At 42.8% G+C, this 16,622-nt stretch overlaps 1 protein-coding gene across 1 annotated transcript in view; it reads right to left on the bottom strand.

Moving 5' to 3' along the window:
• tnrc6c2 (trinucleotide repeat containing adaptor 6C2) overlaps positions 1–16,622 on the bottom strand; it is a 53,727-nt gene that overhangs the window by 12,958 nt on the left and 24,147 nt on the right. Inside the window, exons 4-15 of the mRNA XM_084554403.1 lie at positions 15,784–16,185; positions 6,360–8,213; positions 5,655–6,302; positions 4,486–4,689; positions 3,420–3,586; positions 3,237–3,314; positions 3,062–3,119; positions 2,656–2,798; positions 2,247–2,393; positions 1,304–1,444; positions 706–825; positions 358–441 (exon numbers count right to left, since the gene is read on the bottom strand). Coding sequence (XP_084410529.1) covers positions 358–441; positions 706–825; positions 1,304–1,444; positions 2,247–2,393; positions 2,656–2,798; positions 3,062–3,119; positions 3,237–3,314; positions 3,420–3,586; positions 4,486–4,689; positions 5,655–6,302; positions 6,360–8,213; positions 15,784–16,185 — 4,046 coding nt within the window. The remainder of the gene's footprint in view (positions 1–357; positions 442–705; positions 826–1,303; positions 1,445–2,246; positions 2,394–2,655; positions 2,799–3,061; positions 3,120–3,236; positions 3,315–3,419; positions 3,587–4,485; positions 4,690–5,654; positions 6,303–6,359; positions 8,214–15,783; positions 16,186–16,622) is intronic.

The raw sequence follows: 16,622 nt of genomic DNA, 5'->3' as shown, positions 1-16,622 counted from the left end.
CAAATTATTTGGTGGCAACGGAACAATAAGGAAGTGAGGGGGGGGGGGGGGGCTACAGAGAAAAAAAATTGGTGACAATAGAACACAAAATCATGGTAAAAAGAGAGGTGGGTTGAGGCTTCATTCATCGTGTGGACAAAATTACAGAAATATGAACAAAAAAAGGAGAACAAACTTGTTCTCCTTTTTTTGGTTCAGTTCACATGAAGATACTTAAAAGCTTGAGCAACTCCTTTTGTAATAATGCATGTTGTAATGGTGTCATGTGAGAATAAAATGAAGCCGCATCATAGAGCCTTGAATCAGCGATCACGTGTCATACATTCTGTAGCCATAATAAAGTGAATGTTGACTCACTTGCTGCTCTTGTTGTCTAATGGGGCCGGAAACATTGCGTTGCGCCTGCATCATCTGCTGCTGGATTTGTAAACGCTGGTACGCCTGAATAAAAACAAATATATATAATACAATGATCAAAAATACAACAAAAAAAGAGAAGCATATTAAACCAGCATTTATTCATCATTATGAGAGGTAATATCAAAAACTAACATGAGCACATCACAACATATCAGACAAGTTTAATATACTTTCTATTTAGATCAGAGCCTGAGCCTCTTGTCCACAATGTCCACAACATACACTTTATGCTCTCTGCTCACAAGTTGTAGAGCTAAGGAGAAATAGAAAGTGCTGGTGGCTCACCACTTGCAGTTGCTGAAGTTGGTGCAACAGGGTCATTTGTTGAGGGTTTATTGGTGAGGTTAAAAGTGCAGGGTTCAGACCAATGTTTTTTGCTGCAAACTGCAAGAGCTGTGCTTGGACCTGAAGGGAATGGAAGAATGCCAAGGAAGAAGGGAGACATGATAAGTTAGTCACTGCAAATCACAAGAGCAAAACATCTTCTGGAAAGACAAGACAATGATGAGTCTAAGAAAAGCTTTGTAAAGCCCTTGTGGCTATGTAAAGCATATTACTGAGAAGCATAAACAAAAAGGTATCAAAACAAAACAAGGTTTGTCACAGAGTATTCCTACATAACTGATCAGCGGAAATTACAACAGCATCCTTATAGTCAAAGAAAATCAGACGTTTGTATAATTCATGGCATTAGAAAAATACAGAGGAGAGAAACTCTGGTTGAGAAATGTTCACAATTTTGGGTGTCAGATTGTTTTCCTAGGTCTTAGGACAAACAGCACAATATGTCAGCCAGTGTCTACCAGATTTGGTGTAGTATGAATTGATATACTGTAGATCAATGCAACAAATCTGATATATACATTATCATGTGTGTAACTACCTGAGGGGAGTGAAATTGAGGCACTTGAGCACGTAGACTAGGCTGGGAGGAGCTGAGAGGTGGCACTGGTGGCTGAGGAGGCTGCTGCTGCATGGCCCGGTTTTGTGCTGCTCCACTACTGCCAAACATTCCACTGGGTATCTATAAGCAGGAATTATTAGGCAATAAAGAAAAGCCAACAGAATCCCAATTAATCAAGCAGTTTCATTACTGACCAGCTAAGCTGTTAAATTGGAAAGAAATACGCACTCCCTCGACCACTCTGACAAACACAATGAAATACATCTATTGTATGATCAGGAGTTGAGCATCTATCCATCCAGTCTTTATCAGCTTGATGAGTACAATCAGTACATGAGTAAGTGCATTATATGAAAAAGCATGCATTTGTCAAGATATCTTAAAATATATATATATATTTTTATTTACCCACAAGATCAAGCTTGATGCTAAAACTTGTGCATTTAAGCATATAATGAACAACTAAGGGAAGCACATCATAAAATTTGGACTATTTTTGTTTTTCAAATGGGCAACATTTCCAGTTCCATGCTGGCGTAGTAAGTCTTTTTACTCAGTTCCCGCTTACAGTGTCTTTGTTTGGACTTCAAGGACATACTGAGCTTTTTTCTGGGCCATGGCTGCCTCTGGGCTTGATATTTGATAGAGCGCAACTATCTGATGTTAAGAGGCAATTCAGGCAAGGTCATACACACATAAGTGGAAAAATTGAAAATCGCACATTTGGGAGAAATTCAATGTAACTGCACTGCAAATGACTGATTGTTGTTAATGAATCAGCTGTCTATATGTTTTTATTTCCACAAATGTTTATGTATTTGGTCTTTTCTATTTGGTCTGACATTTGACAAATGTTATGCATCAATGCTGCTATCTACTTTGAAACTACAAAGTATACACTGAATTAGAAGAATTGAATTACCTGTCTGTTGTTCAAGTTTTGCATGGCCAGCCCCGGGTTGCCCTGTCCCAGACCCTGCCCAGGAAGGCTACTGTTGGCCAGGGGGAGCTTCAGGCTAGGGGAAGGCAAAAATGGTGATGGGGGGGCGTCATCTGACATGACACCATCCTGGAGAAGAACAAAATAAAGAGTTTGCAGGGAAGGAAAGAGAGAGGAAAAGAAGATGCATTAAATAACATATTTTTCAAATATAATTGCAAAAAGTATGTTAAAAAACAACAACTTTGCAATGACTTCTTTGTAACAAATTAACATTAAAACTGTTGCAACATAAGTACAAAATCAAACAGAGCAAAGTAAAGGTTAAAATAAGACTACCACCACGCATATATGTTTTGTCAGTACAGCTGTACAGTAAGTCTTATTTTACCTTGTCCAGGAAGGTGTTGCGGTCGGAGGGGTCTTTGGACAGTGCAGAGGGCCGACACACAAGAGGCTTATTCATGCCATTGCTGTAATCAGATAAGCCCATGCCCCGCTTGTCCAGGTCTGTCTTCTTCTCCAACAGGGCAGCTGAAATTAGAAAGGAGGATGGAAAAGACTATTATAAAATCTAGGCACATAAAATATAGACTGTCAAAACATCACAGAGTTGCATCTTAAATATATTTTCTTACAGAAGTAGTTATACTACATTCACTGCCACATTTTAATGTATGTCCATTTTGAATTTTTTCTTTGAAATCAAAAAGAGCTGTATATTTGTGAGTAAAAGAATTTCATATAATTTGCAAAACACAAACACACACTGTACATAGATATGTTGGTGAACTTACACATGGCCTGGTCAAGGTTCATATTGTTGCTCTTCAATGCCTCCTCAGCAGGATCTCTCTGTAATAAATGGATAACATAAACTTAAGCTACAGCGTACAGGAAATGATTCTACATTCAATCAAAAATGTTTAAGGTGGAGGAGTGCCTCATTTTGAGGTATCTTGGCATCCATACCGGAAAGCCCATGTCAGTGAGTTGTTTGATGAGACGGTTCATGATCCAGGCCTCATCTGGCTTGTTACTCATCTTTCCCTGACAACATATAAGCAAATACATTTTTAAACACATTTTACCAATGTTATTTCCAAGGTCACTTACCTATATTTATATGGAAAAACAAAAAGTATGTTTCCTGACCTTGCTTGGGCACTTCTTGGGGCCATTGCCCCAAGAGTTACAAGAAGAGCTGCTCTCCTGGGAGGTAGGGCTGTTCCATACATCCCCATCCTCAGTGTCCCATTGGCTGGTAGACATGCCCATCTCCTCTGGTGCACTTCCCCAGCCATCTTGCATAGGTTTGGGGACTAAGAAAGAGACATAATTGTCAGAATGAAGAAAAAACAAATGTTCCGTTTTCACAGGGTTTCAGTGTTTTCAATAATGAAGTCATCTTACTATGGAAGAAGCCGGTAATTCTCAACCTGACCACTTGGTGCCACTCTTGCTATTTGAAATTCTGCACTTTCCCTCGACACCCCCTCCTATTATTTTCAACACTTGAAACCAACAGCACCAATAACCAAGACCTACTGAGGCGTGGAATTGCTTTAATCCCAGCAACACTCCAGTAGCACTAACAACAATGATCAGAATTGACATATATGGTAGAGATGCGAAGAAACTTCCTTTTTTTTTACGTAACTGAAGGGTGCTGAACACACATACTGTGATCTACCATCAATCAGTCTTTTAAAGATTTACAGGAATCAAACCAAGCATCAAATTCCTGAGGTGATGACCTTGCTTACAGATTTAATGTAGAAAAACTATTTTGCAATAACCTTCCAAATGCCATGCAATCTCAGCCACAAAAATGAGACAGTCGTGTAGTTTAGAATATATGGTACAGTCTCCAGCAGCACATCTGAAACTAAACTTAAAACTATAATTTACTCTGTGTCACATTTTGACATGGGTGAGTCTAATTAATAGTCAGTGGTAGTGAACATAGACCTGTGTCTTAGAACAATTTCAATGCTAGACTATGCGGAGGTCCTGCGACTGACATCGGTCTGTGAAGGTTCTCAGTCATCCAGGTCATGGTATATCCAAAAAAGAGTTTAAAAAGGAAACTGGACTTGTAGAGTTTTTGAGAAGACGTTTCACCACTCATCCAAGTTACTTCTTCGGTTCACAACTAAAGAAGCTACTCGGATGTGACTGACATCATGAATCATTTTGCCTCATCATTCCTAAGCATTACCTGGCTTGCAAGGTGCAGAACCTGGGGGTCCATTGGCTCTGCCATAGGGGGCAGAGGGCTCGTGGCCACCATCTCCCCATCCTCCTACCCCACCTTGGGGCTTGCCCCAGGCAGAGGTACCATTGTCCACTGCTGAAGTTGGAGCTGCTGGCTCTCCCCAAGCAGGCTCTGACTTGGGCTGAACACTAGGAAGCTCTCCCCAACCTGGACGAAAGGGGAAGATTCATCCACTATTAGTTGATTGTTTAGTTTTCATCTACTTAAGCCAGTAAGGGTTCAACTTTAAGAGTGAGGCTATGAAATCTGCATTATATTAATCTACAACTCAGGTCCTGAATGTCTTTTATCCAAAATGACAATATAGGATGATCAAATAAATAGTAAATAGACCTGCACTCCAGTGGTAGAAATTACAGAAATGTTGCACATATTTTTTCCTCACACTACCTTTTCAGGCCTGCATGAAAACAATAAACCTGTCAATTGCATAATAGCGGGTCTATATTACTGGCGCCTATAATGCAAGCTCCCCCTTAACAGCAGCAGCTGCTTGATTACCCTCATCTGCCTTGTTGGGTGACAACTCTATGAAAATCTGGAAATGTAACAAAACAACTCAAATAAGTAAGACAGGGAAGGCTAGAGTTGTGATAACTTTAGTAGAGATGACTGAAAAGATAACTGTTCAGCACAAGTGTCTTAAGGCGGTGAATAACACTGCTTGTGCAGTACAAATGAAAAACAGCAGGGGGCAGTGCTCTCATTCAAATTTAAAAAGAGTAGGTAACTGGCATTAAATCTGCAATGTCTATACACATGGCCTTTGTCTTCACAAAGGATTATTGGAACTTGCTGATGTTCCAACTTGTATGTACTGTTTTAATTATGTATTCATGACCATTGTGAGTCCCTCAATTTCTCTGAGACTATCTGGTTAATAACAGTTCTTCCAATGAATGATTAGTTTCGTCAATTTATGGGCCAATGAGTGAAGAAAAAGTCATGTTTATATTTGAAATGCACTGTAACTTTAAACATTTAATTTACTTTAGATTAGATTAGATAAATACTTCATTTATCAAACAGACTTTAAATTCTCCTTCAGCAGTTTCAGAATATCAAACGCTACTTTATTTTCAAGTGGCGAACAATTAAAATTTTTTAAATACCTGGGTTGGCGAGGGGAGGTCTACCCTGGGGGCCTGCACTTGGATGTGAGGCAGCAATATTGGGAGACCCATTGTTGTTTCCATGGTGTTGCAGGTGATTTGGGGGCTGGCCATGGTGGGGATGGTGATGCATGTGGTGAGGGTGATGGTGATTGTTGGTGCCAGGGCCAACAGAGTGATTGTTGTTGTTATTGTTGGGCACAATCATTCCACCATTCTTACTAGGAGGTGGGCCGTTGTTGCCTGTGTTACCATTGGGATTGTTACGATCCCACATGTTGACAGTCTTGTTGTAGGCATTGGGATCACCCCAGGTGGATGTTCCGTCGTCAATCTCCATCTTTCTGCGGATGGAGGGAGGAGAGGGTTCTTCCCAGCCAGTAGGCTCCATACCCTGGTCCTGTTTGCTGACATTTCCCCAGCTAGAGCTGTTCTGCTTCACAGAACCCGGACCACCCCAAGAACCAATGCTGCCACCCCCTCCACTGCCAGTGCTGCTGCTGCTGCTTTCCTGGGGCTTGGAAGAGCCCCAGCCTCCCTGCACTGGGCCATTGGCACGTGAAGTCTCCCCCCAACTGCTATTACTCACAGCAGGAGCAGGCTTACCCCATCCGCCGCCGCCGCCTCCGCCGCCTCCGCCTCCCCCGCCGCCTCCGCCGCCTCCTCCTCCTCCTCCTCCTCCTCCTCCTCCTCCGCCTCCTCCGCCTCTATTTCCTCCTCTTGGGCTTTCCTTCCATCCACCATTTCCTCCATTACCTCCTTCCCCTTCCCACATGCTGCTGGAGGACCCATTGTTTTTGGCATCTGGCTCTCCCCAGTCTCCTGTGCTACAGCCATTAGAACCCCCATTACTGGTCCCCCAACCATGGGAACTTTTGGGGCCCTCTCCCCAACTGGTAGGCTGTTTTTTTATCAGGCCATCATCCCAGCTGGGTGACTTGTCCTCAGAAGCCCAGGATGGTGTGCTGCCACTTTTAGGACCACTGGTAGGCAAAGGATCACCCCAGCCACTGGTAGTGCCATTCGGTGCTTTGCTGAGGGACTGTTGGGTGTCACCCCATCCTGATCCAGTCGGGATTTGCTGAGGTGGAGGAGCTCCCCAGCCAGAGGATGTTGGCCCTTCACTGTCACTTTTTCCTCCAGACCCAGGCCTCTGACTGGGACCAATATTAGGGTTGATGATACCTCCATTAGTTGATGAGGGTCCACCATTAGAGCTGGAGCCTCCTATAGTGTCTGAGCTGCTATTGCTCTTTCCATCATCAGAGTTGGCTTCTTCCATCTCCCATACAGTATGCTGTCGGATGGGGGTCTGTCCCCAACCGGTGTTACTTAGCACTCTGGGGTCCAGGTCCTGCCGGGGTAGTGCAGGGGCAAACTCAACACTCGAGGATCGGTCTCTGCGTTGGGATCGACCTTCACTGCTGTCCCCACTATCTTCACTTGCAGGGGCAGTTCCGGGCTGTTGGCCCCATGAGCTAATTTGCTGCTCTTGACCAGAACCAGAACTACCAGCATCCACTGAGTCCCAGCCTTTAGATGCATCTCCACCACCAGTGGATTTCCCCCAGTCACCCCAGCCACCACTTCCACTACTCCCTCCACCACTGCCTTGGCGACCCCAGGCAGAAAGACCTCCAGAGGGAGTTGAGTCCCAGCCTGAGTCCTTGGGGGAGTCAGCTGCCTTGGTTTCTCCACTACCCCATACTGAGCTGCCTGTGGTGTCCCCATTGAGTTGGGATGATTCAGTGGGTGACTGGCCTCCCCAGCCAGTTAAACCATGGATAGGGCTCATAGGCTCCTGAGCTTGTTGCTGTTGTTTAGTGTGGTTTGGTCCGTCAGTCTTAAGGTTAGCAGGCTCCAGACTGAAGGACAAGTTTGCGTTGGTTGAAGGGTGCTGTTGGTCATTTTCGTTAGCACTTATCATGCCAACCCAACCTCCCCCAACATTATCGGCACCTCCCAGGCTACTATTTCCCATGTTTCCATTGCCATTTATACCTGGCGGGAGGGATGAAGAGTTGGACACCCCGCTGGGGCCAATACCACCACCTCCACCAGCCTCATGGCCAAGAACAGGCCAAGCTGAAGGGTTGGCATTGGGGTTGAGGTTCAAGTTAAAATTGGGAGAACCCCAGTTACTGGGTGCTCCAACTCGCCCACCATTCATACCATCTTGTTTCCCATCTGAGCCCCAGCCTCTATTACTTGCTAATGTGCTGGTTGACCCAGGTCCTGTCATCATATTATTGTTAACTTTAAGAGATGGGTAGTGGGCCTGCTGGCCAGCGGCACCTGCAGCCATACTCAGAAAGCTACTCCTACTGGTAGTGACAGCACTGGTGTCTATGTTTGAGCTAGCTGAGCCCAAGGGGCATTCTGGTAATGCAGGGTGGCTGGGGTCACTACTGCAGCCGATGAAGGGCCAAGCTTCTGTGTCACTTCTGTCAATAATCACTTTGTCCCAGCTGTTGGTACTGGAGGGGCTGTCGACTGGTACACAGGCTCCCCAATGAGAGGTCTCATACTGGGCACCAGGGCCACTCTGGAGGGATATGTCTAAAGAGAAAATGAATGGACAAAGGGAAGGAGAGAGTTGAGACAAAAGGGGACAGGGGGGAGAAATAATACATTAGGTTAGATTAAGGAACATCATGTAATAAAACTAAGTTCACAGTCAGGCTACAGTTTAGTTTCCCGACCCAATTTTATCTTGGTTGGTTAATGCTAGCTATCAGACCTCGCAAGATGAGATGGTCACACTTGCACATTCCACATTCCAACACATAATCAGAATGCACAGCCAAGCATACGCCATGTCATATCAGCTATGCCATATCAATATATCCTTGGCCTGGTGCAGTCAGCCAAACAAAATCAGGGAGATGGAGCCTTAGCTTTTTTCCGTTGTCCATCCTTCTTCCCTCCTTTCTTTCTCCCTAGTTTCCTCTTACCTTCGTATATGGCATCTGGCCCTTACTTCTTTCTTATTTTGTTTATATGCCGTTATTTATTATTAAGCTACCCATTTCTCTCTCTGACCGTGTCTCCTCTCTCCCTTTCGTCCCCAAAGTCTTCCCTCACCCTTTAATTTCTCCCTTTCTACCCTCTGCACTCCTCTAACACCCAGTAGTGAGTGGCCCATCCGTCTCCATCGTGGGTTCGCTGACTAGAGCTGTGAAGGGAAGCCCAAGTGGAACGCCGCTCATTTATTGGAGTGAATCCAGGATGGCTTCTCATCCATCACTCCCTGTGCTCTGCTGGGCCAACACCTCCTCCACCTCCTCCTCCTCCTCCTCCTCCAACAGCATTGCACTAAGAAACACCCACAAACCACAAAACACTTCCTCCAAGCTTGTCTGCATAATTCTGTCTCTCTGCTACCTTTTACCTGAAAAATTCTAAATGATCTTAATACATTACTATCCAGGAAAAGAAGGCACGCACATTTTTTCCAACCACTTTTCCACCACATTTTCGTCATGATCCACAAACCCGACAGCACAACGACAAAAAACAGATTCTGCAACAACACGCTGCCAATTTCATATTGCACACAAGCAAATTCATTACGCACAAAAGCATCCCATCAGATGTACTACTAATAATAGACCGAGTCGATGCAGTAAAGGGGTGATCAATCAGTGGGAGGCAGCTAATCAATGATCTTATTAAAGCTAGTGGGTGAGAGCAGGGAGGCTATTGATCCAGCATGCAAACACCCTAATGACTAGGCCAGCCTAAAGCAATTGGCTGAAAAACCAATGGGAACTACTGCTATGAATACCACCAGCACACCAGCCAACCAAGCACATAAAAGGAGAACTCCAGCAATTCTTTAAGAAGAAACAAAGAGTACTATTATTATGATGAACTACCAGCATCTACTGAGTCCTACACTTTAAATGCTTCTCTACCACTACACTTCAGAGGTAAAACAGGAGATATGTTAAACCATGTACAGTACTAGTTATTTTTTCAAACATCATATTCCTGTAATGTCAAATAAGCTTCAAGTATTTGTGGTCAAAGTGCAATCAAAGACAAAATACACAGGTCCACAAGCATAATAAACAGTAATCAAGAGCAGCTACAGTCACAGTGTAGCTCACTAACCTCCAAATGAAAGTTAATATTGTTTCTAAAATATTTGATGTTAGGTTATTTTGCTGCCTTACCTTCTAGTACTCTACCATTAGCTTCCATCAGACAATGATTTCAGTAATAGCCACAAGTTATCCACCATGAGATAAGAACCCAGTGGTCAAAACAATCCACTCGGATAAGTTAAAAGTCCATTTGTTTGTTGTATGTAGACATACAGACACTCGGCAGCGATGTGGCTTCAAGATACTGTGAAACATACTGAAGAGTGGCTGTGAATGAAAATTTTGCCTCAACACCCTTATCTCCACCCCACAGGCACGCTTATCACACAGGCTCGTCAGACTGATGGCGCACACTCATATCAGTTGAAAAATGGGAAGAAAAAATGAACTAAACAGAAACATCACAGCAAATGTGATCCTCAAATCTGCTGGAACTATGTTTTTTTTTTTCAGTAAAGTTAGACGCTGTTCAAACTTAAGAACAAGCCAATGTGAGCATTCTATTTAAAAGTCTTTCCATGAGTTGTCTGCTCTCTTGAAATAATTTTATCTTGCAAGTTGGGGCAGATACTGTTTGCAAGACAAAAGTGCAAAGACAAACAAAAGTAGGAGTATGTAGGAGTGTAGTGAATATTACAGCTGTTGCAACAACTGAACAGATGTATTTGTTGAACAGATGATCCGAAGGCGTTTCAGTAGTTCCTAATCTTTCATTTTTCTTTTGTGTTATGTCACGGAGGGTTCATGTTGCTGTAAACGGAAATACCAGATAAAGTTACCTAGACTTACATTCGTCATAAATATGTATTAAATGCAATTAAATAAAATGACACTACTTGCAACACTGAGTGAGTAAAATGTGTGTGTGTCACAAAGGCTGGTTTGGCACAATTTCAGATCAACTTAGTTGATGCATGCCTCTTGCTACCCAATTAAACTGCAAAGAAAAACAAAAGAAAACGAAACAGCTGGTCTTTTCATTTACCACTGTAAGCTCTTACTTGCAGAGAAAACATGACAATATCATAAAAAGCCACTGACTCTTTTTCTGCTCCGGCAATACTAGCTATCTGAGCAGAGGATCGCCAGTTTCTCAGACTTGGAGGTTATCCAAAAAACTCAGTGGCTGCAGCCTTAGGAAAATTTTATGTGGTTTAGACGACCCCACACCCACCCAGTCTTTGTTCCTCTTTCATTTGCACGTTTTGTTTCCCGAAGAATATAAAAATAGGTTACATGGTAAGTTAATCAAAGTCTGGAAGGTAGGTCTTTTATCATTTCTATCACAAACACTGAACATACCAAATTTCAAACAAAACCTTAGTATAAAAGGATAACAGGGAGACCGTGTTGCCTGCAGTAGAAAAAAAAGGGGTCAGACAGGGAGAGGGAGAGTGGAAAAATACCTGAGTGTTGCACCAGTTTCATTCTGCTTACACAGATCCATGCAAGAATTGAAAACAGCAGACATCCTCTTGGTGTGCCTGCAGCAAGGTACTCAGTGAAACCACAAATCTTTGCAAAGGCAATATACTGCGGCCACTGAATGACTAGGCTGTATCTTAGACCTACAGTGCTACTACAACTATCTGTGGTATTTGTGAATACATTTCTTTAAGTGTGTGCTGTGTAAATAGCAAATGTGGGTATCTTCCTCAACAAAAATAGACCCATTATGCATTAAGCTTGTCTAAAAGAATATTTATTACAGCACTACTGGATGGGTTTACACAATATAAGTTTAAAATGTATTGTGTCTACCCACGTGAATACGAACATGTACTGTACGCATGTGAAGACTAATGCAAAACAGTCTCTTTTTCCTTTCACCTCAACATCATTAATGTTCCCCTTTCAACTCCCTTCCCAGACATTCCAAAAGGTCTTGCTGATTCTTGGCAACTCATGGATTTGAGGGAGGGGCATGAAAGCTAGCTGAACATGAAAAACAAAGACGAGAGGACAATTATTTCCATCCACCATTTGCAATCATGTGTCAGTAATGTTTTGCTGCTTTCATTCTGGCAGCAATAAGGAGGGCAGTCTCTGATTGCGCTTTGTGAATGAAAAGGGTCAAAAATAAAAACAAGGGGCCCTCTATGCCTCCTCATGCAACCAACAGGCATCAAGGCTGTCTTTTTTTTGTGTGCACGTACGCAGAGGTCTGCGCATACATGCAACCCTGTTCTCTGCATAGAAGTCTATACTTCTGGACAACAGCTAAATAATCTCAAAAGAATCCCAATGTAAACCAGCAGGGGTTGTCAAAAAAGTGAGCAAGATACGAATCTGCAATAATGAGACAAGCTTCCATCATAGAAACGGGCATTTAGCCAAGAATTAAATGCCTCGCCTCCCCTCCCCTTTGAATAAAATTAAAGGCAGGGTGACAGAAAGAGGGTGGTAGTAAGAGATGGGGGAGAAGTCTGGGGGAGGGGTTGATACATGCAGCAGCCAGAGAAAAGAAAGAGGTGCGCTGATAGAAAAATCAAGAACAGATTCAGAGAGACAGTGTGGCAACAAACTGATTTCTTTAGTTAGACTGTGTGCCACAGACTAAGTTTAGTTTCACAGTGTAAGCTGCGGAATCATATAAAACCAGAACCAAAGCAGGAGGGGACATTTATTAGTCTTTTGTCCACAAATAGACCCTCTCTATCTGTCTTTATGCTCCCCTCACATCAAGGACGGCATGCACTTGTTTTTCCGGAAGCAGGGAGAAAAAGAAAGAGTGAGGGAATGGTCTCAGGAGGTTTAAAAAGCTCATCATTCATGTCTGTTTACCTCTGCTGCGAGAAGAGAGAAAATAGGAGTGTGAGACCATGGTGACTTCTCTGGTTTGCCTGACAGAGGCTGGATTAATGAAGCCACAAGGGGGTTCTCTCACTTCTGTGTGTATGTGTGTGTCACAGCTTGAACACAGTGCAGCTATACTTTTATAGCTTCATTAGGGCCAAGTGGTCTTGTGATTATCTGATGATTTTAAAACATTCAAATAACCAGGATCTAATTGGTAGTTATTTTTTGTATTTTAATAGTACTGTGTTTGAAGTAGTAAAAATAGGGAATGCCTCTTTTTAAAAAAAGATATATTTTAAACACTACAGTCTTGCACATACAAGAAATGTTCAAAATTCAAATGGCTTTACCTGAAAATAAAAGGGGGGCAAATTATAGAGCCAAGTGTTTCAACAGCACCCAACAGAGTGCCTTCTGGCAACATGCTCTGTCTGGGTGTCCAGCAAACAGCTGCTGGGCTGCAGTTCCCACAGTCTTAAGAGACCCCCCCCCAATCCAGCACCTGCTACTGGGGAGCCTGTCTGGGTGGCTGCTGGCTGCTCCGAACTACTTTATGGTCCCCAGTCAGCTGGAGAGATGGAAATGGTGAGTGCGACAGAGCGACAGAAAGGGAACAGGGAGTCTCTTGTCTGGTGGGACAATTAAATGGGGTTGGGAGAGCAGAGTTTATGTAGGAGTGTGATGTGTGAATGCCCTTGAATCTAGAGGGGGTTGCATTTCATTCTTTGGGGATGGAATGGTGTGCGATAGCCTGCTGGAATGTAATGTATGCAATCGACATTTACACAAATTGCGTATAACTTCTAAAAGAGATCAACCAGAAATTGGTTAACCACCTTGGCATATCATAACACTAATTTACCATTGGCTTACGAAACTTGTGTGTGGGTGTGTGTGTGTGTGTGTGTGTGTGTATATGTGTGTTTATACATTCCCCTTTAAACTTTGAGCCAGCTGGCCTTCAAGGGAGACACATATCTAATAGGACACAACTAGGTCAGACTAGTGCATTCTCACTGCTGAACAACCATTGCATCTATATACATGTGTTTGTGCTTGCCTGTGCACAAGTACAAACGTGAACCATCACATCACATCCCTTAGGGCTGCAGTAACCTCATCCGAGGTGAAAAACCTGACTGAGTTAGAGATGAACTCACAGCAGAGTTCATCTCTAACTTGCAGTTACACAAAGAAAAGAAGAGTATATGGTATGTGAACATAATATAAAATAGATAAGACAAAAAACAATTCAGTATCTTTTACTCTAGAAGTCAAAATGTTAAATCTGGAGAGTTGAAATATTAAATCTGGAGCCTAAACTGCAGAGTAGTAAATATACCTACAATGACCACTCTCTAAATTATATATGCCAGAATCATTGCAACAACAGGGCCACTGGCTTGAGGCTATTAGCTGAGCAGACAGGAAAGAACGGGCTGTGGATTGGAAACCCCGGGGACAAGAACAAGGGTGGAAAGGAGGTAGTAACCCTGCCAGTGGCAAATCTGCCACAGGCTGTGTTGTACTCAGAGGCCCCTGAGAAATCCAGAGAGAGGTAAAAGGCCAACTGGAACAAAATAATGGTGGACTAGGACATTAAACAGGAGATTATAGGTTAATACACTCAACAAAGTCATGCAAACTAGTTTGGAGCCCAAAGGAGATAAATATGTCTTTCAAATCTAAAGGACAAGACGTATTGCTTCTCTTTCGTGAGTTTACCCAGCAGCTAAATTTAGAACCCGGCCCACAGCTGAGGAAACCCTGCACCAAACAGCTGAGCACAGAAAGGGAATATTATTATATCCAGTTATTAGCTTATTTTAATATTATCTCAATAGAAACTCATAGCAAATTTTAGCTAATGCAGGAAAAATGAATTCTCTCAAGTTGTCATGGTTTAAAAACTGTTTGTGAAATATTAAAAAAAGGCAAATTCACAACATTTTTCATTAAATAAACCATACAGGAACACATACAAAATATCACTTAAAGCTGTGCAGGTTGACATGAGACAACATCCAAAAACTGCAGGCAATCACGGACGATGAGTTTTTGTTTGATGCTGTGTCTGAGACCACTGGCTGGTTGCACAGGCATGAGTACAAGTAAAACTGCGACAGTGCATACAAAAACCAGTCGCCTCTGTAATGCAGAGGGCTTTCTGACTAGCTCCACGCACAGCTGCTGCAGATTTATTTGCTGAATGCCCAGTGTTCTCCCAGCAAAAGTTGAGTCAGTAATGGAAGACAGCACAGAGCAGCAATGCAGCACTGATCAAAAGAAATTATGAGAAAAAAAGATAGAAACTAAGAAGACCTAACCTTGAAAACACTGGCAGTGTGCTATAAATGCTACGTCTTCAAAGTTAAGTGCGTCATGTTTTTGGATGTGACGTACCACCACTTTTGTGTCTGTGTACATTGGGCAGACGGTTATAATTGGTTTTACAGACAGAAAAAGAAGAAAAGAAGAAAAGCAACTTTTTTCCATATAAACTGAGAAATTATTACTGTATGTATGAAAAGGAAAATGAGCAGAAATTATAATACGGCTATAATAATGATATTAATAACGCATGGCCATTATTTGGTTACATATTACTTGCATACAAATACAAGAAGTCGGTGCCCAATGTCCCCCTTAGGGCAGGTTACATCTTAGTAATCTTAGGCCAGCAAAGTGTTCATTAAAAGCCAACCCGCTGGCTAGAGGTCTGAGCGTGTATGTGACAAAAAAAGCATGCAGGCTAAACAACTAAACCATGACCTTTTCATTTACACTGAAGCATCTACACTGGGTTGTCATGTGCTTTTGGAAAAAAATAATTATTATTTCTTTATGTTTTAATTTTTTTATTGACAGGAAGTGATGGTGTGCTTTTAAATTACTATTATAACCACTATTATTTATTGTGCCTACAATGCATCATTTTTTTTTCAATGCTGTTTTGCATAAAATTGTATTTTTGCCAATGCAAACTGAATAGTTAAGTCCGAAATTAAGCTAAACGATAAAGCTGATATGGGATCTATGTACATGATATGTCGTATACAGTCAGATATATAGATGAATGAATACATGTAAATGAAACACAGCAGAATTTTACAACACAAGCTGACAAACTGAGTAAACGTTTAAGATAGTACGGTAACTATGATAATGCACACAGCAACTACCAAAACAAAAAAAGAAATGTTTGCTACACTGACACAAACCTTGGTGCTGTTTGTCCGCAGTGGACGTGGCAGAGTTTGGGGTAGTGCTGCTGGTACTTGTAGAAGAAGACGAGTAAGGTGATGAGGGTGAAGAGGAGGAGGAAGAGGAAGAGGAGACAGTGAGAGCACTGAGGGCTCCTGCAGGCAGTGGCTGGCCTCTCTTCAGTAGCTGTTTGTGCTCCTGCTGACGGAAGCGTGGGGGCACCTCTCTGGGCGGGTAGCGAGCACTGGCAGAGGACAACTGGCACTGCTGCTGAGGGGGAGTCTGAGTCGCGAGCTGGCTACTGCTGGAAGCGCGCTTGCCATTGCCAGAAGAGGAAGAGGAGAGGGACAGCGTGGGGCTGGCAGGGTGGAGATGGTGGGATGGGCCGGGACTGGGCTTAGTGGGAGCAGGCTCTGGCACTGGACAGATACAATACACGGGCACACAAGCATTCACACACAGAAAGACACATGCAGGGAGCAAGGTATTAGTGTCTCGGTTAACTCACTATTAGTACTTCATATAAAAAGTCATATTTGTCTTGGCAGTGCTGACCCGGAACAAGGGGGGGGGGGGGTGGCTTATCAACTTATATCCTAGCAGGATGTGATGGAACAAATTATAATTAATGATATGTCATATGAGGCAGATCCTTACAGAATGAATGGCAGATGTGTTTTACACATGATACATATCCATGTTGTTAAATTCTGTGCATTGTGTGATGCAGGTATTTGGAGCTTTAACTGCATCTATTTCATTCTGCACTGTTTGTGGACTATCACTTTAAGCAAGCTGCCTCACGCAGCCTGTTGTTGAACATATGTTACTGGCCAAGACGCACACTATGAAAAGG

Source organism: Chelon labrosus (genome assembly GCF_963514085.1).
Source record: "Chelon labrosus genome assembly, chromosome: 2".
Classification (NCBI taxonomy): domain Eukaryota; kingdom Metazoa; phylum Chordata; class Actinopteri; order Mugiliformes; family Mugilidae; genus Chelon; species Chelon labrosus.
Note: the sequence above shows the minus strand (reverse complement) of the source record. Positions and strands in the feature narration are given on the sequence as shown.